At 40.7% G+C, this 21,034-nt stretch overlaps 1 protein-coding gene across 1 annotated transcript in view; it reads left to right on the top strand.

Annotated features, from left to right (window-relative positions):
• Window positions 1-610: 610 nt before the first annotated feature.
• The window catches only part of LOC125451479 (transient receptor potential channel pyrexia-like), a 95,924-nt gene continuing 75,500 nt past the window's right edge, over window positions 611-21,034 (top strand). The window contains exons 1-3 of the mRNA XM_048528586.2: window positions 611-694; window positions 1,026-1,113; window positions 17,891-18,023. Of these exons, the coding sequence (XP_048384543.1) occupies window positions 1,039-1,113; window positions 17,891-18,023 (208 nt within the window). The 5' untranslated portion in view covers window positions 611-694; window positions 1,026-1,038. The remainder of the gene's footprint in view (window positions 695-1,025; window positions 1,114-17,890; window positions 18,024-21,034) is intronic.

Raw genomic sequence — 21,034 nt, 5'->3', positions numbered from 1 at the left:
TCTATAAAATGCACTGCAGAAAGTTCCTTAGGCAGCGCGTTCCAAACCAACAACTGCTATAATCTGGAAGGACAAGGAAGCTGATATGTGGAAATACTATCAGCTGCAAGTTCTCCTCCAAAACTGACACACCATCCTGACTTTAAATATACAACTGTTCCTCAGTTTTGCTGGGTCAAAATCCTGGAATTCCTTCCCTAAGGGCATTGTGAGTCTACCTATAGCATGTGGTCTGCAACAGTTCAAGAAGGCAGCTCACCACCACCTACTCACAGGCAATTTGGGATGGGCAAAAAACGCTGGTCAGCCAGTGATGCCAATGTTCCATGAATGAATAAAAACCTCGGGAAATAACCAGCTTTTCCATGCCGATATGAAAACATTCAACCATTTCAAGCTGAAAATATTTCTTAAAAATCACTATTTCAGAATAAATTCAAGGTTGCGAATAAGATTTTCAATAATTTTTCAATAATTCTGTTTTCAAAACTTGAAAACTTTAATCATGCAGTTCCTACAAAACCTGACTTTGGAGCTGAGGAGGAGGTTAAATATCTCACTGTTTCTAAGATGACTGGTACATTTAAGGTGATTGCATCTTTCCGGGGCGGGTACATGAATGTGGCAAATAAGCTTGGTAACAGCTGGAGTAGCAGTCAGTGCTCATTCTGCATCTGGCATCACCAAACTGCAGGTGAGTGATTCTCTTTCAGATTTTTAAGGTGTGTGTATACATTCTGCTTCAGCTACCAGAATATTGAGAATGTAATTTGTTATAGGTGTCTGTTTGAATACAGTAATAATGACATTTTTTTAACAATATGTATCCCTCTTCGATATAATATTTTGCTACCCCTTGAGGCAACTCTTTTTCTAACTTGATCATTTGCAATGATTTACATTTGTCGTTCAATTTGAATGAATTGTTTGGAAAGTGTGCACAATTATTTTTTTGGAAGAAGGATTCTCCAGACTTTAGCCATCCCTGATACACTTGTGTTGATTTTGCTATTTGTCATTTTCAGTGAGAAGTGTGTAATGTCACTGAAGGATACAAACCAAGCCAAGCCACTAACGATTGAAAATGTATCTGCAATATCCAACAAACCACAGGTAATTTTTTTACTGTATGTCTAAAGCTCCTTTATCTCCTCCCACGTCTGACACATTCCTGGGCTCATTGCCAAATACAGTATCCTTTCTGAGATTACCATCCTTTTGCTTAATTGTATCATAAAGTTAGGAATTGCGATGCTTGCAGCATAGCAGTTTCCTCAGCAATTAAGCAGCTTGGGAGATCATTTAAGGAAAAGATATAGCATTGGTTGGGCCCTTCTGCTTCAGGTAGTCTGCTAATTGCAGATGTTGTCCTAATCTGGGCAAGTCCGATCATGAAATATTTCTTATGTTATTTACAAGTACAGTAGCATAATATTATTGATGTACCAAAAATACATTACGCATATATACATAACAAACACCCACAGCCACGTATACATACACACAAACACCAGCAAGATAGAAACAGGAGTCGCATAGAATAGAGGGAGGCCATTCGGCCCAGTGTGCTTCTGTTGGGACTGTCAAAGTGATTTTCCAATTAGCCGCACATTCCTACTCATTTCTCACTCCCTGCATTATTTTCCCTTTTCAAGTAATTTTTCAATTCATTTTTGGGTGTTATGACTGAATTTACGTCCATGAGCATTTCAGGCAGTACCTTCCAGATCAGAGCATATCTCTATATTAAAGAAATCACCTCTTCTTCCCTTTTTGAATTTGCCTGTAACCTTTGGGTACCAACCGTCCTGCCAGGTGAAACCACCTCCTTTTGTCATCTTAACACCATTCATAATTTTGAACACCTGCCTGAAATCTTTTCCCCTTCACCTTCTCTGAACTAAAGTTATCAATCCCAGCCACTTGAGTCTCGCTGCACAATTGAAGTAATCCACTCCTGAAGAAATTCAACATATTTCTTCCTGCTGAAATACTTTGCACCCCATAATGCATTCTTCGCAATGAAAGTGTGGCCACTGTTAACCTTCATACCATCTGCATTTTTCACTGCTCCCTAACAGTATTGTTCATGTTCTCGTTCCTGCTATGACAAGGTTACCTGCTTTTTATTTATTTCTTTGTGGGATCTGGATGTTGCTGGCTAGGCCAGCATTTATTGTCCCTCCCTAATTACCCTGAGGGTAGTTAATATTCAACTACGTTGCTGTCGATTTGGAGTCACGTGTAGTCAGATCAGGTGAGAATGGCAGATTTCCTTTCCTAAAGGACATTGTTGAGGGAGAAGGGCATTTACAACAGTCAACGTATAGTTACATGTCTGCCATTAGGCTGGCAGCTTTTACTGTAGATATTTATTGAATTCAAATTTCACCATTTGAATCCACATTCCTACAATATTAGCCTGGATTTCTCGATTACTCCTCAGTAACATTACCACTGTTCCTGTTGTGATAAAGGATAAGATTCCATTAGCCACCTTAATCACTTGCTGTACCTGAATACTGACTTTGTGTGAGTCATGCACTTTGGAATTCTGCAGTTGCTCACAATAAGAATCACACTCTGATTTTTAACTCTTCTTGTTAAAGTGAACAACTTCACACTTTCTCACATTATGCTCTTTATTTTTAACTAAGTGGGGAAGGATGCCCACACAATGTCTTTGGCAGAATAGAAGCTTGATCTCGTCCATCAGAGTAGGTTTATCATGGCGCTCAGTAGTTACATTTGTTACAACTTAGTTATTTGCTGTGAAAAATAAATTTCTTTTCTTACTTCAAGTTATTTTGTTAATTGCCTTAATTACATGTCTTTTGGTTACTAACCCCCTTCCTTTGTGAGAAGTTTCTCCTTCTTTCCTATCTTAGAAAGCTTGAATATTTTGAACACTTCCGGGTAAGTATCCCTGAACCTTCTGTTTTAAGGTGAATAACCCTAATATCTCTAATCTCTCCACGTAACTGAGGTCTTTCTTCCCTGATACTCCTCTCTCTCGAAGATGTCAACATATAAATTAAGAGTAAGAGCAGGCCATTCAGCCCCTCAAACTTGTTCCACCATCTAATAAGATCACATCTGATCTGACAATGCTCTCACACACGTTTGCCCAATACAAAACTTTGCCTATTTTATATTTCATTCCAGTGCAATAAATGACATCACTCTGTTTGCTCTCCTTGCATACTAACATCTTGTGATTCATGTACTTAAGACATCTAGATCCTTCTGTGCTGCGAGGTTGCACAAATTCTTGCCGCTTTAATAATGCACTGCTTTCTAGTAACGTGCTTCCTAAAGTATGGAGTATTGAATTGAACACAGCACTCCAGCTGTGACCATATAATTCATAAGTGAATTATTGGTTTAAGATCTCTTAACATCATCTTTCTTTGGAAAGAGTGTGGTGTTCCCATGTATCTGTTGCCCTTATCTTTCTAGATGGAATTGGTTAAAGATTCAGAATGCTCTGTTTAAGGATCTTTGGTGAGTTTCTGCAGTACATCTTTGTGGTGGGGTGCACATTGCTGCTACTGAACATCCATGGTAGAGTGACTAAATGTTAGTGGATGTGGTTCTAATCGAAATATGGTCTCTTAAAAGCCTTCTCAACTTTTTCTGCCATCTTCAAAGATTTATCTTTATACACATTCCCCAAATCTCTCTCATTTTCCAACCTAATTACTATTTTACAATTTGGTTTATATCGCCTCTCCCAACTCTTCCCACTAAATTGTGTCGCTTAACATTTCTTTATATTACACTGCATTTGACGTCGTACTTGTCCATGTTCTACTGATACTCTCCTTCTCACTTGTTTGTGCTTTGAAGAGTTCAGTCTCATTTGCAAAATTATGGTCTATACACTCAACTTTAGGTCATTCATGTTTATTGAAATAGAAATTTAAATCTGAAAAGGGCCAACTGATATACAATGCAACTTCCACGCAAGTCAAAATCTAACCCAAGGCCAGTAAGGTTAAACCTGCGTCCTTCCCTCTGTACTCATAATTGAAACAAAATGGCCTTGTGAAAGGCATAACATGTACTTACCTCAACATTTCAAGTACAGAGGGTATAAGGGGCTTGCTATCTGTGTGAAGTTAATGAAAACTTCCTCATTTTCCTCCTCTGCCTCTGGTCCTGAAACTCCCTTCCTGACAGCACTGTGGGGCAGATAAACGCCATGGATTACAGCAGTTCAAAAAGGCAGCTCATCACCACCTTCTGAAGTACAGATAGAGATGGGAAATAAATGTTGGCCTAGCCAGAGATGCCCACTTCCTATTAATGAATTAAAGTCAACTGACATTGCAAATTTTTTTTTCAGTTCAGGAGATTAATTCCTTTTAAATATTGCTTATAACCAAATATACTCCAGGATTTAAAAAGCCTAAAATCATGTCACTCAATGTAATCATATGCAAGTGGAAAAGTGTTTGTAATCATGAATTTAAATGTCCACTCCCAATAGTAAAAAGATTATTTTGAATTCTAAATGTTTTAACCAGATAACAGAGGGGTACAATTTCCCTTACATTATCTTTCCTGTAATATGCTGTGTCTGACCTCTTTCCCATGTTATATAATGTATTGAACACAGTACAATGCCACAGTATTAAACTAAACCACATGCTGTTAATGAATCAGCACACCATCAAGGATATGGAGCATCTGCTTTTCTCTAATTATTTTCAAATTGAAGTTAAATTTGGAGTGTAATTGAGGGGATGAAGGGAGGTTTCATGGTTGTAACTCATAGGCTTATGGAATATACTTGTCCACTATTGGAAAGTTTGCAGTGGGCATTGAGTTAAGTGTCTGAGCTGTGCAGAACAAGCAGCTTGATGCATATCTGGCAAATGCTATCATTTAAATGTTTATGATCTATGTAAAAAGGATCACAAGCTAACCATATGGTCTACCATTATGAATTGAATAAAGAAGCTTCTGCATAATATTCCATTCCAGTAACTTAGACGCCAACTTGAAGCAATTTTATTAGAACTTTAAGATAAACCAATCTTAGTAAAGTGGGTTACACATTTTGTCCTAGATTGGTGCTTTCGTTTCTCGTCAACAAACAATAGGAATGCTAAATGTTGAGCTCTTAGGGCCAACCATCATGCATATCTGAGATTGCAAAAAGAGTAGCTGTGGTTTTAGGTTCATCTGATAAAATTTTAGTATCAGTTAAATGTTATCATGGTAGGTTCGGCTTCATAGCAGCATTCAAAAAACAAATACTAACATTCCAAAATGTGAATAACTGAGGATGTTATTTTAATATACAAAAATCTGGATTGTAAAATTCAATTTCACCTTTCGCTGAACCATTATGATAAGCCTTCTCAGGTCATTAAAATTAATTTTGATCGAAACTTAGCAGACAGACTAAAATAGGGAAGAAGAATTCCTATGTGCATTATTTGTTAACAAATCATAAACCTGTTTCTAAAGACCCTGTTTACATTTCTCTGCATATGGATGCAAAGGGATCAATCTGTACGTCAGGATACTAAATTAATAGAAAACATTGGTAAAGCAATGACAATTTTGGATTTTGAAACCAAGCCTTATCCTCGCTGATAATACATTGGCGCATGGTCCAACAATAGAATGATTTTTTAACTTTAATCTAGATTTTCAAATCACTCTGAACCTTGTGCCTTCCTATCTTTGCAAACTCGTGCAGTGCTACAGTTTTGCACTCCTCCCATTCTAGCTTCTTATACATCCCTGATTTTAATCTCTACACAATTGCAATTGTGCCTTTAACTGTTTAACCTCTGGAACTCACTCCTCAAATTCCTGTGCCTCTCCATCTCTTTTTTTCTCCTTCAGGCACTCCTCAAAATTTACCTCTTCAGACAATCTGTTCTAAAACTTTCTCACATGGCTTTTTGGTATTGAATTTTGTTTGATAACACTTCTGTGAAATGTCTTTGGATGTTGTATTGTGCTATAGAATTTTGCTGGATACTATAAAGTTCTATTCATAGCGTTGTGCCACTGATGAAGACTTATTCACTGTATTTTGGACAACAGGATGATTTTCTTGTCGAATTGCCAGCTAACTGGCCCGTACCTTATAGCCATTTAAGCCCAGGCTCTGTCTCAAGGAAATTTCTGATGGGTGCAGCTATAACTATGGGGAGGAAATGGCCTTGTAGTGTTCCCACTGGATTGTTAATCCAGAGACCCAGGTAATGTTCTGGGGACCCAGGTTCGAATCCTACCATAGCAGATGAAGGAATTTGAATTTAAAAATGAAATTTTAAAAAAATTAAGAGTCTAATGATAGCCATGAATCCATTGCCAATTGTTGGGGAAAAACCCATCTGGTTCATTAATGCCCTTTAGGGATGAAGGAAACTGCCAACCTTACCTGGTTTGGCCTACATGTGACTCCAGACCCACAGCAATGTGGTTGGCTCTAAACTGCCCTCTGGGCAATTAGGAATGGGCAATTAATGCTGCCCAGCTAGTGACGCCCCCAGGCTGCAAATGAATAAAAAAACTTGGCAAACACTTGCCTTTCCCTTCGGGCCCTCCTTAAGTATTCAAATTGTGATCCTACATATAGTGTGTAGGACTACAATGACAATATCCAGACCCAAGTCAGGAAAGAGTGCTGTATGGACTAGGTATTGAGTAGCTTCACCCAAGTTCGCAGAAATGCTGGAAATTATTTGAAAATGACATGGATAGACCAACTTTGTGGAGTCAGGAAGAGCAGGTCCATTGAGGAGCAGTCTGGTGCCTTTTTGTCATCTGGAGGACATTTTGTCACTGTCTTTTGGTAAGTAGTACAGTTCATCTGTTGCCCACTTTGAGCAAAAGTTGAAACATTTCCCCCCATCCCTCACCATACTGACCTGAATTTCTGCTCCCAGGTGAGGATTGCAAAGTCAGGACAATTCCTGCTTTTACAAGCCTGACCCCGAAGAAACTGCTCCAAATGTTGGGATTTTGATTCCATGTGAGGCATAGGTCCATGAAAAGGGAACAGCCCTTTATGGGGCTTTGGCTAGGCAACCCAAAAATGAATGCAACACGGCTGGATATGCACACAGATTGGATCTAAGGCCTACCTGGAGCATGGCACTTTGATTAAGATATGAAAATAAGACTAAAATCAGCTATCCAAATCTTACCGTCTTGCACCCATCTTTTGCCTACCTCATGTCCTCTAGTTGAGCCCACCCATGCCCTTTCCTCTTCCCCATGCTAACTTATGTCCCTCTGCCCACCCTTATGTCCCTTCATGTCACTAATGCAAACTTAGTTCCTAGTCAAGACAGGCCACACCCAACACCCACTGCTCTTGCCCCAACCACATTAAATCATTCAATATCCACCATTGGTAGATCTCAGGAGACAAGCTGAGATGAAAGAATATACATTTCTAAGTTTCAGTTGCAGACTTTATTTTGAAATGTTCTTATTCTTCAAATCTCATTCACCACACTTGTATTCCTTCAATGCATGATCCATTGCAAGAATAACATTTTATTCAAGTGTATCAACCCTTATATAAAAGAAAGCATTGCAAGTCATAGATCCACTTCAGAGTCTGTAACCTGTTGAAGATGTCAAGAGCATCATGCCACACAAGAGCCAGACTTTGACCATCTCCATTAAGAGAAATTCTAACTATTCTCCCTTGAGATTCAGTGCATTTGCTGTATCTAATGCCTGTAACCATGTCTTAATATCATTTGGAGTGAATCAAATTGGCTGAAGACCAGCGTCTGTAATGCTGGGACAACTGTAAGAGACCGAGATGGATCATCCACTTGGCACTTTTGGCTGATGTTTGCTGCGAACACTTCAGTCTTATTTTTTGCACTGATATGCTGAACCCTTCCATCATTGAGGATGGGGATATCTGTGGACCGTCCTCCTCCAGTCAGTTGTTTAATTGTCCATTATCATTCACGACTGCAGAGTGTAGATCTGATCTGTTGGTTGTGGGATCACCGAGCTCTGTCTATCACTAGCTGTTTATGCTGTTTGCTATGCAAGTAGACCTGCTTGATGGCTTCATCAGGTTAGCACCTCATTTCGAGGTACACCTGCTGCTGGTCCTGGCATACTGTCCTGCACTCTCCATTGAATCTGGCATTACCATCACTGAATGCCACACTATCAACATCTGGTGGTGTTACCATTGTTGAAAAACTGAACTGGACTTGCCTTAAAAATGCTGCCATATCAAAAGTACTTCAGAGGCTGTGAGTCTGTGGCAGGCAACTCACCTCCTTACTCCCCAGAGCCTGTCCACCATCTATAAGGCAAAAGTCAGGAATGTGATGGAATACTCTCCACTTGCCTGAATGAGTGCAGTTCAACTTTCAAGAATGTCAAGAGATAATACAAATCCAGGAGAAGGCAGCCCACTTGATTGGCACCATATCCACAAACATTCACTCATTCCACCACTGGCACTCAGTGGTCAGAAGTCACATGACACCAGGTTATAGTCCAACAGGTTTATTTGAGATCACAAGCTTTTGGAGCATGTCTCCTTCATCAGGTGAAGTTTGACCTTCTCCTGGTGAAGGAGCAGCACTCCGAAATCTTGTGATTTCAAATAAACCTGTTGGACGATCACCTGGTGTCATGTGACTTCTGACTTTATCCCTTCCAGTCCAGCACTGGCACCTCCACATCATGGATAATGAGTAGAAGTAGCGCGTACTAGAATGAACTGTAGAAATTCACCAATGCTCCTTAGAAAACATCTTATAATCCCATGACTACTACCTTCTCGAAGGATAAATGGTAGCAGATACATGGAAAAACAAACATCTGCAGAGAATCCCCTCCAAGCCATTCACATTCATATCTTGGGAATATCTTGCCACATAACATTAATGAATCAAAATAAGGACAAATTGTCAAGTGGCAGGTACTCTATTGTGAAAATGGAAGGTTGCAAAATTAGTAATGCAGCAGCAATCCTGTAACAGTGACCCTCAAGTATATGCAAATAGACAGAGTGAAATGCCAGCAATGTTTTTCTTTGTTAAAAACATTTTAGATATTTATTTGAAGATTTAAAGGACACCTTTGAATGCTTTGACAGTTCTTCAGATCATTTTGAAATGAAATTCTTCTCTGTTGGGTCATAAAAAAATAACCTGGGCTGCTACCTCCCTGTGATTCTCCACTCTCCATCTTGCAATCCAAATTACCTTCCTGATGAATGTCTTGGCACTACTTTGAAGTCCCAGGAAACTGCCAAGCCTGCCCTTTAAATCTTTGAAAAAAAATAATATTGGAGTTTTCAGAAATCATTGATGGCTATTTCTTTCTGACTGGAGAGCATGGCCATTACAGGATTAACACAAGTAATTTTAGACTATACTTCTGTCCACAACTTTTACTTCTATAGCTCCATGACTGTGGATTAAATCACATGATGTTTCACATCCCAATAAAGGAACGAGATGCATGGTGAACAAAAAAGCAAAATAATTGGCATGTGTTCAAGGACTTTGTGGGTTTTAAGGAGAGTCTTAAAAGGAAAACAAAAACACAGAAAGCAACACTAAGCTATTAGACCATTGGGACCAGTCATTTCAGAGAGTTTGAATCTAACCTACCAATTCCAGTGAACAGACAATGAACAGATAGCAATTGCTGTCACAAGCACTGCGAAAAGGGTGCTATGTTCCTCATTTCAAACTATATTTAACTTAAAATTTGATTTGATTTGATTTATTATTGTCTTCAGTATAGTGAAAAGTTTTGTTTTGTGTGCAGTACAGGAAGATCATAACATACAAAGATAATAGGGTGATTGAACAGAGTGAGGGATTCAAAGTTATGGCTGCAGAGAAAGTGCACAAAAATCAAGATCAACATTAGATTTTAAAGTTGGGAGGACCATTCAGAAGTCTAATACTCATGGGGAAGAAGCTGTTCTTGAACCTGTTGGTGCATGTGTTTAAACTTTTGTGTCTTTGGTCTGATGGAAAAGATTTTAACTGGTGTAGGAAGGGTCTTTATGATGTTGGCTGCCTTTCCATGACAATTAGAAGTGCAGACGGAGTCAATGGATGAAAGGTTGGCTTGCATGACGGTCTGGGCTGTGTTCATAACTTTTCGTAATTACTTATGGTCCTGGACACAGCAGTTGCCTTATCAAGCATGATGCTTTCTATGGTGCATCTGTAAAAGTTGATGAAGATCCTTATGGACATGCCAAATTTCCTTAGCCTCCTGAAGAAGAAGAAACATTGTAGTGCCTTCTTGACCATCACATCAAAGGGGGTAGTCCAGGACACATCGTTGGTAACTGTCACTCCTAGAAACTTGATACTTTTGCCCATCTCCACCTCAGCTCATTAATGTAGATAGGCCTCCTCCTTCCTTCCTGAAGTCAATGATCATCTCTTTTACTTTCGCTGACATAGAGGGAGACATTGTTCGATATCTGACCTACAACAGTGATGTCATCAGCAAACTTGTAGATGGAGTTTGGATGAAATTTGGCTACAAAGTCATGAATATACAGGGAATACAGTTAGGGGCTGAGTATGCATCCTTGCAGAATGTCAGTGTTGAGGAATATGTTGGAGAATATGCTGTTGTCTATCTTCACTGATTGTGGTCTGTGGGTCAGTAAGTCAAGGATCCAGTTGCAGAGGGCAGAACAGATGCCTAAGCCTCGGAGTTTGGAGGTTAATTTGGTGGGGATTATAGAATTGAAGGCAGAGCTGTAGTCTATAATTAGAAGCCTGATGCCAGTATTCTTATTATCCAGATGTTCCAGGAATGAGTGTAGGGCAAGATCATTTTGATACTTTAACCTACTCATTCCTGCACATTGATCATTCACATACATCAATGCCATTAGCCTCATCCAAAGATTATACCCATGTGTTTTGTTAAATACGTAATATTGAAAAGGATATTCTCCTTTACATCTTGGCCTTTCCAAATCACAAGTTCATCTCAATTCAAGACTATGTCTAGTTTGATTGACTGCTGTCATGAGCTCAACAGCAGAGAGTGCTTGAGATTGAGCATGATTCTATTACTGAATTTCCTCACTTCATGAGAAAAATTTGAACTAAACACATTAATAAAGCAACTTGAGGAACATTTCCAAAATTATTGATTGCTCCCCATATATCATGGAGATTAGTACATGAATGCAACCAAAGAATAACTAAAACCAGTGTAAATGTGACAATATTTGGCTTTTAGAAAAACCCCTCATAAATTTATAAACTGTGTATGGGGTACATTCAAACATAAGGCATAACAGATTTCTAATCAAGTTTAATTGAGTCACTCAAACTTTGTAGCACAGAAACAGACCATTCAATGCCATTCTTTAAGTTTCCTTCAACCTTGTTGGATTTAACCCTATCAATCCATCATGATTCCCCTTACTTTCATGTATATATCTAAGCTTGCTTTTCCCTATGCTACTTGGCTCAACTATTCAGTGTGATGACAAATTTCACAATGTCATTACCCTTTGAGTAAAGATGGTTCTTCTCAAATTCCTCATTAAATTTATTGGTGTCTAATATTTTTGTCTCTTAGTTTTGGAGTCATCGTACATAGAACAGGTAAGAAAGCTGAGCTGAAGATTATCAGATCAGCTATGATCACTTTGAATGGCAAAGCAGACATGATGGGCTGAAGGTAATAAGATGTGAGGCTGGATGAACACAGCAGGCCAAGCAGCATCTCAGGAGCACAAAAGCTGACGTTTCGGGCCTAGACCCTTCATCAGAGCTCCTGAGATGCTGCTTGGCCTGCTGTGTTCATCCAGCCTCACATCTTACTATCTTGGAATCTCCAGCATCTGCAGTTCCCATTATCTATGATGGGCTGAAGGGGCCTTCTTCTGCTCAACCATCTTATGGTCTTATGAATATATCTTCCCATGTTGGAAAAAATAGATAGGAAGAAATGTGGCACAAATTCAAGCCATTGTAAGGAAATATAGGAAAATATCAGAAACATTTTAAACAAAAGAATTGAATTTGACTTTTGGTTGATTGGGAGCATACACATAGTGGTTATCTTTTCTGGTAGTGAAGAATGCTCAGGCATACAATCTAGGCTAATGCTGCTACAAGCATAGTATCACTGGATAGCTACACATACACACGTTTCTGTAGTGACGATTGCTTCTGACTTCTTGTCTCCTTGCCAGAGTTTATGACTGTTTTTCTGAAATCCACTCTGCTCGCCAATTCTCATTCTCATTCTTTCTTTGTTCTTCTGTTTTTTTTCTCCCTTCTTCTCTCAACCTCTGTAGTAATTCTAACCTCCTCGCCCCCTTTTAACTACCTACACAATGAGTCAGGAAGGGTTGCAACCTGGAACCACATGGTGGAAGCTGAATGCATGGGTTGTGTCCTGCAGCGATGACAGATTAAGCATGTTCTGGAGCGACAGCAGCGGATCAAGAGTGGGTCAGCGAGAGTGGGCAGGGGAGGCAGTGGCAGCGAGAGCAGGCAGGGGAGGCAGTGGCAGTGAGAGCGGGTGGGGGAGGCAGTGGCAGCGAGAGCGGGCAGGGGAGGCAGTGGCAGCAAGAGCGGGTAGGGGAGGCAGTGGCAGCGAGAGTGGGTAGGTGACGCAGTAGCAGCGAGAGTGGGTAGGTGACGCAGTAGCAGCGAGAGTGGGTAGGGAAGGCAGTGGCAGTGAGAGCAGGCAGGGGAAGCGGTAACAGCGAGAGCAGGCAGGGGAGGCAGTACCAGCAAGAGCAGGCAGGGGAGGCAGTGGCAGTGAGAGTGGGTAGGTAAGGCAGTGGCAGTGAGAGCAGGCAGGGGAGGCAATAACAGCGAGAGCGGGCAGGGGAGGCAGTGGCAGCGAGAGCGGGTAGGGGAGGCAGTAGCAGTGAGTGCGGGCTGGTCAGGTAGCCAAGTGTGGGATGCTGGCAGCGGCACAGCATGGAAAGCCTGGAGCAGGACTGTGGTGGGGGCATGGTGAGGGCTGGAAATCCCTGAGTGGGGCTGAGCACTGAAAGGGAAAGTTGGGGCTGTCTTAAGTGTTTTTATTCTTATCTTATTCTAAGTTAACATACATGGCACCATGTACATGCAGCAAAGGTACACACATTACACTGTATTCTTACACTGAATACACGTAGCAATAAATTATTCAATTCATTTGTTGTGTTGTTTATTACTTTACATTAGACTCCACTTCTGTTACAAGAATGAGATTTTTCTATTCTGTTTGATCCACTGCTCCCCTTGAGAGTCTATCAGTTGTTATTTTTGCCTTGCCTGGAACCTAAGACTGAGTCCTAGTTGGGGAAGATAGCACTATGGTTCTCTGACAGGGACCTGGAAGGCCTGGTTTGAGGGGGTTGAGGAAGAAAGGAAAGTCCTTTTTTCCAAAAGACCAGATCCTGGCATCCTGGTCCAAGACTGTATCTATGGCCTGGCAGAAAGACCAGCAAAGCTATAAGAAAGACATTCCCCACTGTACCCACTTCTCACTGAAAATCATGCTCTGCCACTTACATTAGAACCTGTAACATCTTCCCTCACTTGCTCCCATCCTGAACACCACCCCCCCAACCACCACACCACCGAATGCCATTTGCGCTGCCTTCTCACTTCCTCAGAACTCTTCACTGCCTTTCACTGACCTACACCAACAGGAAAAGCTGTGCCATCCACTTCCATCTCAATCAATCTCCTTCTCTCATTGCAAGAGAAGAAAGCCCATAATTTGGCAGGGTGTAGCCAAATGGATGAGCAGTGCCTTTCATTAGGCTCCTCATACCACACAAACAGAGAATACTGGCCCTCGCATAACTTTTAATTGTTCATTTTTAATTTCTTGAACTTTTTCCTCCTGCCACACGATTTCCATTTTCTGGAAATTTCTTTTTGCCAGACATTTTCTTGAGGTGTTGTTTCCTAAAGAGTCACAGTCACAGCACTCAGCTCTTCCTGTTACGCTTCATTGTTCTTGTGGGTTTGTTTGATTCAAATCTGTACAAATCATCCTCTGTTCGGAGAAAGTATTCTGTGCCTTCAGAGTCTGCCCGTTCTCACTTGGGCCCTGTGGGCTCTGATGCAAATTTAAATCCTGGCTCTGGAGTTCACTTTAGCTGTCACTGCACGATATTCTGTGATTTAGGCTAGAGCTTCTACTTCTCCTCAGTATTTCTGGGCTGTTAGCATCTGTACATACATTGATAATTGGATCTTGTCTCTGTGCTCTTGAGCAAAGCTCTTATATTCTTGATGTCCTACAATTTTTTTCAATTTATATCTCTATATGACAGATTACAAATAAAACTCTCGAGAGTAAGGTCTAAGACCTCTCTCTTTACAAGCTTCTTCTAGTTTGATGTTTTCTTTTAATCCTTCTCATCAATGTGTGAGTCGCATCATTAGTTGCATATTACATCATACAACATGTCCACCAAATTTCATGTTCTATAGTTTTATATTATGAAGAGGATCTCATATTTTTGAGTCCCAATCACACCTAAATTTGACAGATAAACTATGATGCATCAAACAATACAATTTGGAGTGACAATCCACCAGGTAAACTGCTGGGGATGATTAAATGAACATGACAAGATTATTTTCATAATTCGACAATTACCTTTGATAAGGCTCTTTGCTTCCATCCTCCATGGAAATGTACTGGCACTGCAAAGTTCCAACCAGAAATAACAATCATTTAACTTATAGGATGCTGATTTCCTAATTAACAAGGAGCCTAATACCGACAATACCTCCCAGTTGCGAACCACTTCAACTCCCCCTCCCACTCCCTGGATGACATGTCCATCCTGAGGCTCATCCAGTGTCACAACGATGCCACCTGGAGACTTGAGGAACAGCACCTTATATTCCACCTTGGAAGCTTACAACCCAATGGTCTCAATGTGGGTTTTACTAGCTTCAAAATCTCCCCACCCCCGACCTCATCCGAAGACCAGCACTCCACACCCCCATTCCTGCCTCATTGACCCCCACCTATCCACCCCTCCCTCCTCCCTGACCAATCCCCATCCTCACTTCCTACCTACACACACCTTTACTAGCTTCATGTTCGCCTCCTGGACCTGTCCGTCTTCTCTCCCACCTATCCGCTCCACTATCTACCTGCTATCACCACCCCCCCGTCTATTTATTTCAGAGCCCCCTTCCCCTCTCCCATTTCTAAAGAAATGTAAGTTTTCCTGCTCCTCTGATGCTGCCTGGCCTGCTGTGTTCCTCTACCTCCACACCTTGTTGTCTCAGATGCCAGCATCGGCAGTTCCTACTATCTCCACCTTATACCAAGATCAGACAGGAGCTTTGGACTTTGGTAATTGGCTCATATCAAAAAGAAGCTGGCTGCTTCATAGCCAAAAAACCTACCCATCCCATTTTGAGGCTGATATTTACCCACAAACATGACACAAAGGCCATCCTAATTAACTGCAAAGTGCTTTATACTCCTTGGCGGAAGAAAACACTTACAATTAGGAACTGCTGCAGCAATATCCTGGGGCTATGCTAAATGGCACATCCATCTTTCTTCGCAGTATGATACGCATGACTTTGTGCCTTTTCCCCCACATTATGTCTATGTACTGTGAACGTTAACACTTCCTGGAAACTTTTAGTGCATTTTCCACAGCACACCTCAAGAGGTTTGATATCAGCAGCCAGATGGGCCTCATATGTTAACAATAATGCAGGTTACACTGGATCGGGCGAGTACAATTAAGGCAGATCTAATCACCCAATGAATTGAGTAGGCGTCATAAATATGTTTGTGTTCTAACATTACTGTTAAATGTAACAGCTTTTGCCTTTTTAATTATGACTATTGTTGACAAATATGAAATGATTGCAAAATAGGTTATACTACTCCTGTGAAAATTGACATGCACCATGGAAAATTAATTCCAATGTTTAATATAAATGTGGTAAAACACAAGCTTCATTCACAAGTTTTGTGCATTTTGCATTTAGTGTCAATGACTTTCCAATTATCTTGCGGTCTAAATAACATTTCGATTGAAGTGGCTTTCTACCTGTTGCTAATTATAACTCAGATACGCTGCCGGAAATGAAAACCTTCACAAATTAATTGAAACCACACTGTATGCCATTATAAGTCAGAAGGGTAAGCGGCTGATGTATTTATTTGTGTGTAATTTTAACAAAGCTATTAACCTGTTTGCCTTAAATGCAGTAAACCATTTGTTGCTAAACAGCAGATCACTAAGTTGCAGATTTTCCGATTTAATTTTCCAATGTGAATTTGGAAAGGTGGTACCATTTCTATTTCTACCAAGAGACTGAAAACAGGAAACAGCTTGATAGCAATTGACTAGAGGCAATTTACTTTAGCCATTACTGCACTTATGGAATAGTTACAAGGTCAGCACGGATCCCATGAAAAGCTGTGGGCAACAGAATTACCTCTGCTCTTCATCTTCTGACCTGCATACACATTGTCTGAAACTCTGAGGAGTCATGGTGATGCTAAAGAATTTCAGGGTGCTAATCTTGTGACAGTGAAGGAACACTTAGAGCAGGGTGAAATTAGGATAGCCTGTGATATGCAGGAAAACTTGAGATAAAGGTATTCCCTAAATGTTGCTGCATTTGTCCTTCTTAATAGAAGGTCACAGAAGAAGGGAGTTCTGTGGACATAACTTTGATGAGTTGCTTCAAAAGATTGTAAATACTACAGTCAGAGTGTCATAAAGACTGAATATTAAATACGGTAGTATCGGGAGTGCTTAAGCAATCTGTTCAGCTCTGAGCTTCTTGAGGGCTGTTGCAGCTGCACTCATCCAACAACTGGAATTTTTAAAAAGGCAATCTATATTGTGACTTTAAAGTGGCTAAATATCTCCAAGATACTTAGCATTAACATTATCAATATGTGGTACCAAACAACAGGAGGCACTATTAGGGCAGATAATAAAATGGTTGGCCAAAGGGATAGGTTTTAAGGGACATCTTAAAGAAGAAAAGTAAAGAAGAACGCCAGCGAGTTTTAGAAAGAAAATTCCTGGGCTAAGGGTTGAAGCGGTGTTGTAAGGAATTCCCATCACTAGCTAATAAAAGAATAGACAAAACTTAGCTCTCCAATCTTGAATATGAGCCAGTAACTTATGTTGTAAACAAATGATGAGTGTCAGAGAGAGCGAGAATGTGAGACAGTGCGTTAGAATATGTATGTTTGTATGTATTTGTGTGAATGTGTGTGTATTCATATCTTTGTATGACAGTGCACCTGAGAGTGTGTGTGCAAATGTGTTTGAAAGTGTGAATGTGTTTGTGAGTATGAATGTGTATGTGAGTGTGTATGTCTGTGGAGAGAGTGACAGTGTGTATGTGGGTGTGAAAGAATGTGTGTGAGAAGAGGTGTGAATGTGTGTATGAGTGCATGCCTGCATATGCGGAAGAGAATGTAAGTGTGAATGTGTTTCTGAGAGTGTGTGTGAGAATATGTGTGTATGAGGGAATGTGTCAATGTGTGTTTGTACATGTGTGCAGCTGTGTTTGTGAGTCTATGAGTATGTATTAGAGCCTGTGTATGTGTGTAAGTCTGTGTTTATGTGTGAACAAGTCTGTGTGCGTGTGTGAGAATGAGAGACTGTGCTCATGTCATCCCAACAATAACAGACACTTGGCTGAGGTACTAAGAATAATTTAGTGTTCTGAGGATCGGAGAAGAGAATACTGGTGAAAAAGGGCAACAAGTAGGAGAAATGATATGTTGTACTCTGACGTTTTCCACTGAAACGTCAAAAATATATTTGACGACTGCATGCTATCTTTTCTTATTTCTGTGCCAGCAGAAGAAGCCAAATGATTTGCACTATGCAAATATTCAATATGTTTTGAATATTTCTCTACAGGAAGTACAACCAAAGTCCACAATTGTGACCATGCCAGAGAATGACGACAATGCAGAAGACAAGTGGAAGGACTATGTGCGACAACGACGAATTTCACATAAACATATACCGTTTAAAACAGATGCTGAGCTAGGTAGTATAACCTTAAATTTACTGAGGTTATTGTCAAATTATTCAATTATGGCAATCTGGTGGACAACCGACTGGAACCTGTGATGTTCCCTATGAGCTACTAGAGTTGCCTGGAAGCAAAGAAGCACACTTTGATTTTGTTGGATAAGGTCCTTCTGAAACATAACTTATATTCAGAATGCAAATGACATATAGATAGTAAACATTTATATCGTTCATCAATCTCTTGTCGGCAATGTTACAAAGAGTTGTGAATAGGCTACTTACTTTAGCATAAAGGTAGCAGTTGGAGTAGAATGTGGGGAAGAGTGAAATTGTTTATCTTGGTAGGAAGAATTTCTAAAGTGAGAAACTAGTAAATATTTTGACTGCAAGAGATTTAGATTTTCTTGCACATAAATCACAGAAAATTACCATTCAATTATTGTAAACTGAGATGCAAATTGCTTTCTAAAGCAAAAGGATAACTCAGGAGAAGATAGGACCACTCAAGGATAAAGGAGGGAACTTCTACTTGGAGGCAGAGGATATGGGCAAGATCCTAAATGAATACCTTGCATTGGCATTCACTAAGGAGAAGGACTTGGAGGATAGTGGGATTAGTGTGGGGTGTGCTAATTTGCGACAGCATTTTGAGATTAAGATGGAAGTGGTGATAGGTCTGTTGAAAGGCTTGAGCTGGATAAATACCCAGGGCCCAAAGGGATCTACCCCAGTTTTTTGAGAGAAGCAGGAGAGAAGATTGCTGGGAACATGACCAAGATCTTTGTATCCTTGCTGGCCAGTGGAGGGATCCCAAAAGATTGGCAAGTAGCTCATATTGTTCCTCTGTTTAAGAAGGGAAATAGCGATAATCTAGGAAATTATAGAGTGGTAAGTCTCACATTGGTGTTTAAGAAGCTATTGGAGACGATTCTTAGGGGTACAATTTATGCACATTTGGAAAAGCATGGCCTAGTTAGGGACAGTCAGCATGGCTTTGTGTGGGGAAAGCCATGTCTTGTTAACTTGATTGTCTTTTTTTGAGGAGGTGATGAAGGTGAGGGTGGAGCAGTCTACATGGATTTTAGATAATGAAATGTGAGGCTGGATGAACACAGCAGGTCCAGCAGCATCTCAGGAGCACAAAAGCTGACGTTTCGGGCCTAGACCCTTCATCAGAGAGGGGGATGGGGTGAGGGTTCTGGAATAAATAGGGAGAGAGGGGGAGGCGGACCGAAGATGGAGAGAAAAGAAGATAGGTGGAGATATATGGATTTTAGTAAGGCTTTCAACTTCGTAGGCTCATTGAGAAGGATTCATATGTATGGGATCCACAGTGTTTTGGCCATTTGGATTCAGAATTGGCTTGCCCATAGAAAACAGAGGGTAGTGGTGGAAGGGTATTTTTCTGGCTGGAGCTCCATGACTAGTGGTGTTTTGCAGGGATCCGTAATGGGGCCTCTGCTGCTTGTGATTTATATTAATGACTTTGATGAAAATGTAGATGCGTTGTTTATAAAACTTGCAGACAATACAAAGATTGGGGCAGTTATGGATAGTGAAAAAGGCAATTAAGGGATACAGCAGGATGTATATCAGTTGCAGATATGGGCAGAGAAGTGGCAAGTTTAATCCAGGCAAGCGTGAGGTGTTGCACTTTGGGAGGTCAAATGATAAGGAAAAGCACACAGTTAATTGCAAGACCCGTAACAGCATTGATGCACAGAGGAATCTTGGGATCCTAGTCCATAGCTTGCTGAAAATGGCGACACAAGTAGATTGGGGGTAAAGAAATCATATGGCTTGCTTGGGTTTATTGGTAGGAGCATTGAGCACAAGAGTGAGAAAGTGATATTGCAGCTTCACAAAAGTTTAGTTAGGCTACACTTAGAGGATTGCATTCAATTCTGGTCACCATACTACAGGAAGGACATTGAGGTGTACAGGAATGCTGTCTGGATTAGTGGGTATAAACTAGAAGGAGAGGCTGGACAAACTAGGGCTCTTTTCCCTGGAGCAGCAGAGGCTGAGGGGAGAACTGATAGAAGTCTATAAAATTATGAGAGGGATAAATAGGGTTGGCAGTTCGAAATTTCTTCCCAGAATTGAAATGTGTAATACTAGAGAGAATGCATTTAAGGTGAGAGGAAGAAAGTTTAAAGGAGAGATGAAGTTTTTACGCAGAGAGTCGTAGCAGTCTGGAATGTGCTGCCAGGGGTAGTGGTAGAGGCAGATATGATGGGGGTGTTTAAGGGTCCTTTAGATAAGCACATGTTTACGCAAGGAATGAAGACACAGGGACCATGGGCATGCAGATGGGAATAGTTTAACTTGGTTGGTACAACACCAAGGTCTGAAGGGCCCTGTTCCTGTGCTGTACTGTTCTGTGTTCTTATTCTTCTGCAAAAGGGTTGAAACAAAAAAGCAACAAAGCCCCTCAGCCTCCAACACTGACAAAAACAATCCAAGTTTGTCCAACCTCACCTTCTAACTAATACACTCCAACACTGGCAATATCCTGGTAAACCTCTTTTGCATCTGTTCCGAAGCTTCCACATTCTTCACATAATGTGATGATGAGAACTGCACACAATACTCCAAACATGCCAAACTAAAATTTTACACAGCTACAATGTGACTTACCAACCTTTACCCTCAATGCCTCAACTGATGAAGGCAAGCATACTGTATGGCTTCTTTACCACCTTATGTTGCCACTTTCAGGGACACCTCAAGATCCCTCTGTATATCAATGTTCTCCTAAGGGACCTGCCATTTACTGCACACACTCCTCTTGCATTTGAACTTACACTTGTCCGGATTATACACCATTTGGCATTTCTCTGCCCAACTTTCAAACTAATCTATATCCTACTGTATCCTTTGATGACCTTCCTCACTAGAGATATGGAGTCATAGACCTGTGCAGCATGGAAACAGACCCTTCAGTCTAACTCGCCCATGCCAACCAGATATTCTAAATTAATCCAGTCCCATTTGCCAGCGTTTGGCCCACATCTCTCTAAACAC

The sequence above is a fragment of the Stegostoma tigrinum genome, chromosome 5 (assembly GCF_030684315.1).
Source record: "Stegostoma tigrinum isolate sSteTig4 chromosome 5, sSteTig4.hap1, whole genome shotgun sequence".
In the NCBI taxonomy this organism is placed as follows: domain Eukaryota; kingdom Metazoa; phylum Chordata; class Chondrichthyes; order Orectolobiformes; family Stegostomatidae; genus Stegostoma; species Stegostoma tigrinum.
The sequence above is the reverse complement of the archived record's forward strand: the minus strand, read 5'-3'. Positions and strand labels throughout refer to the sequence as shown.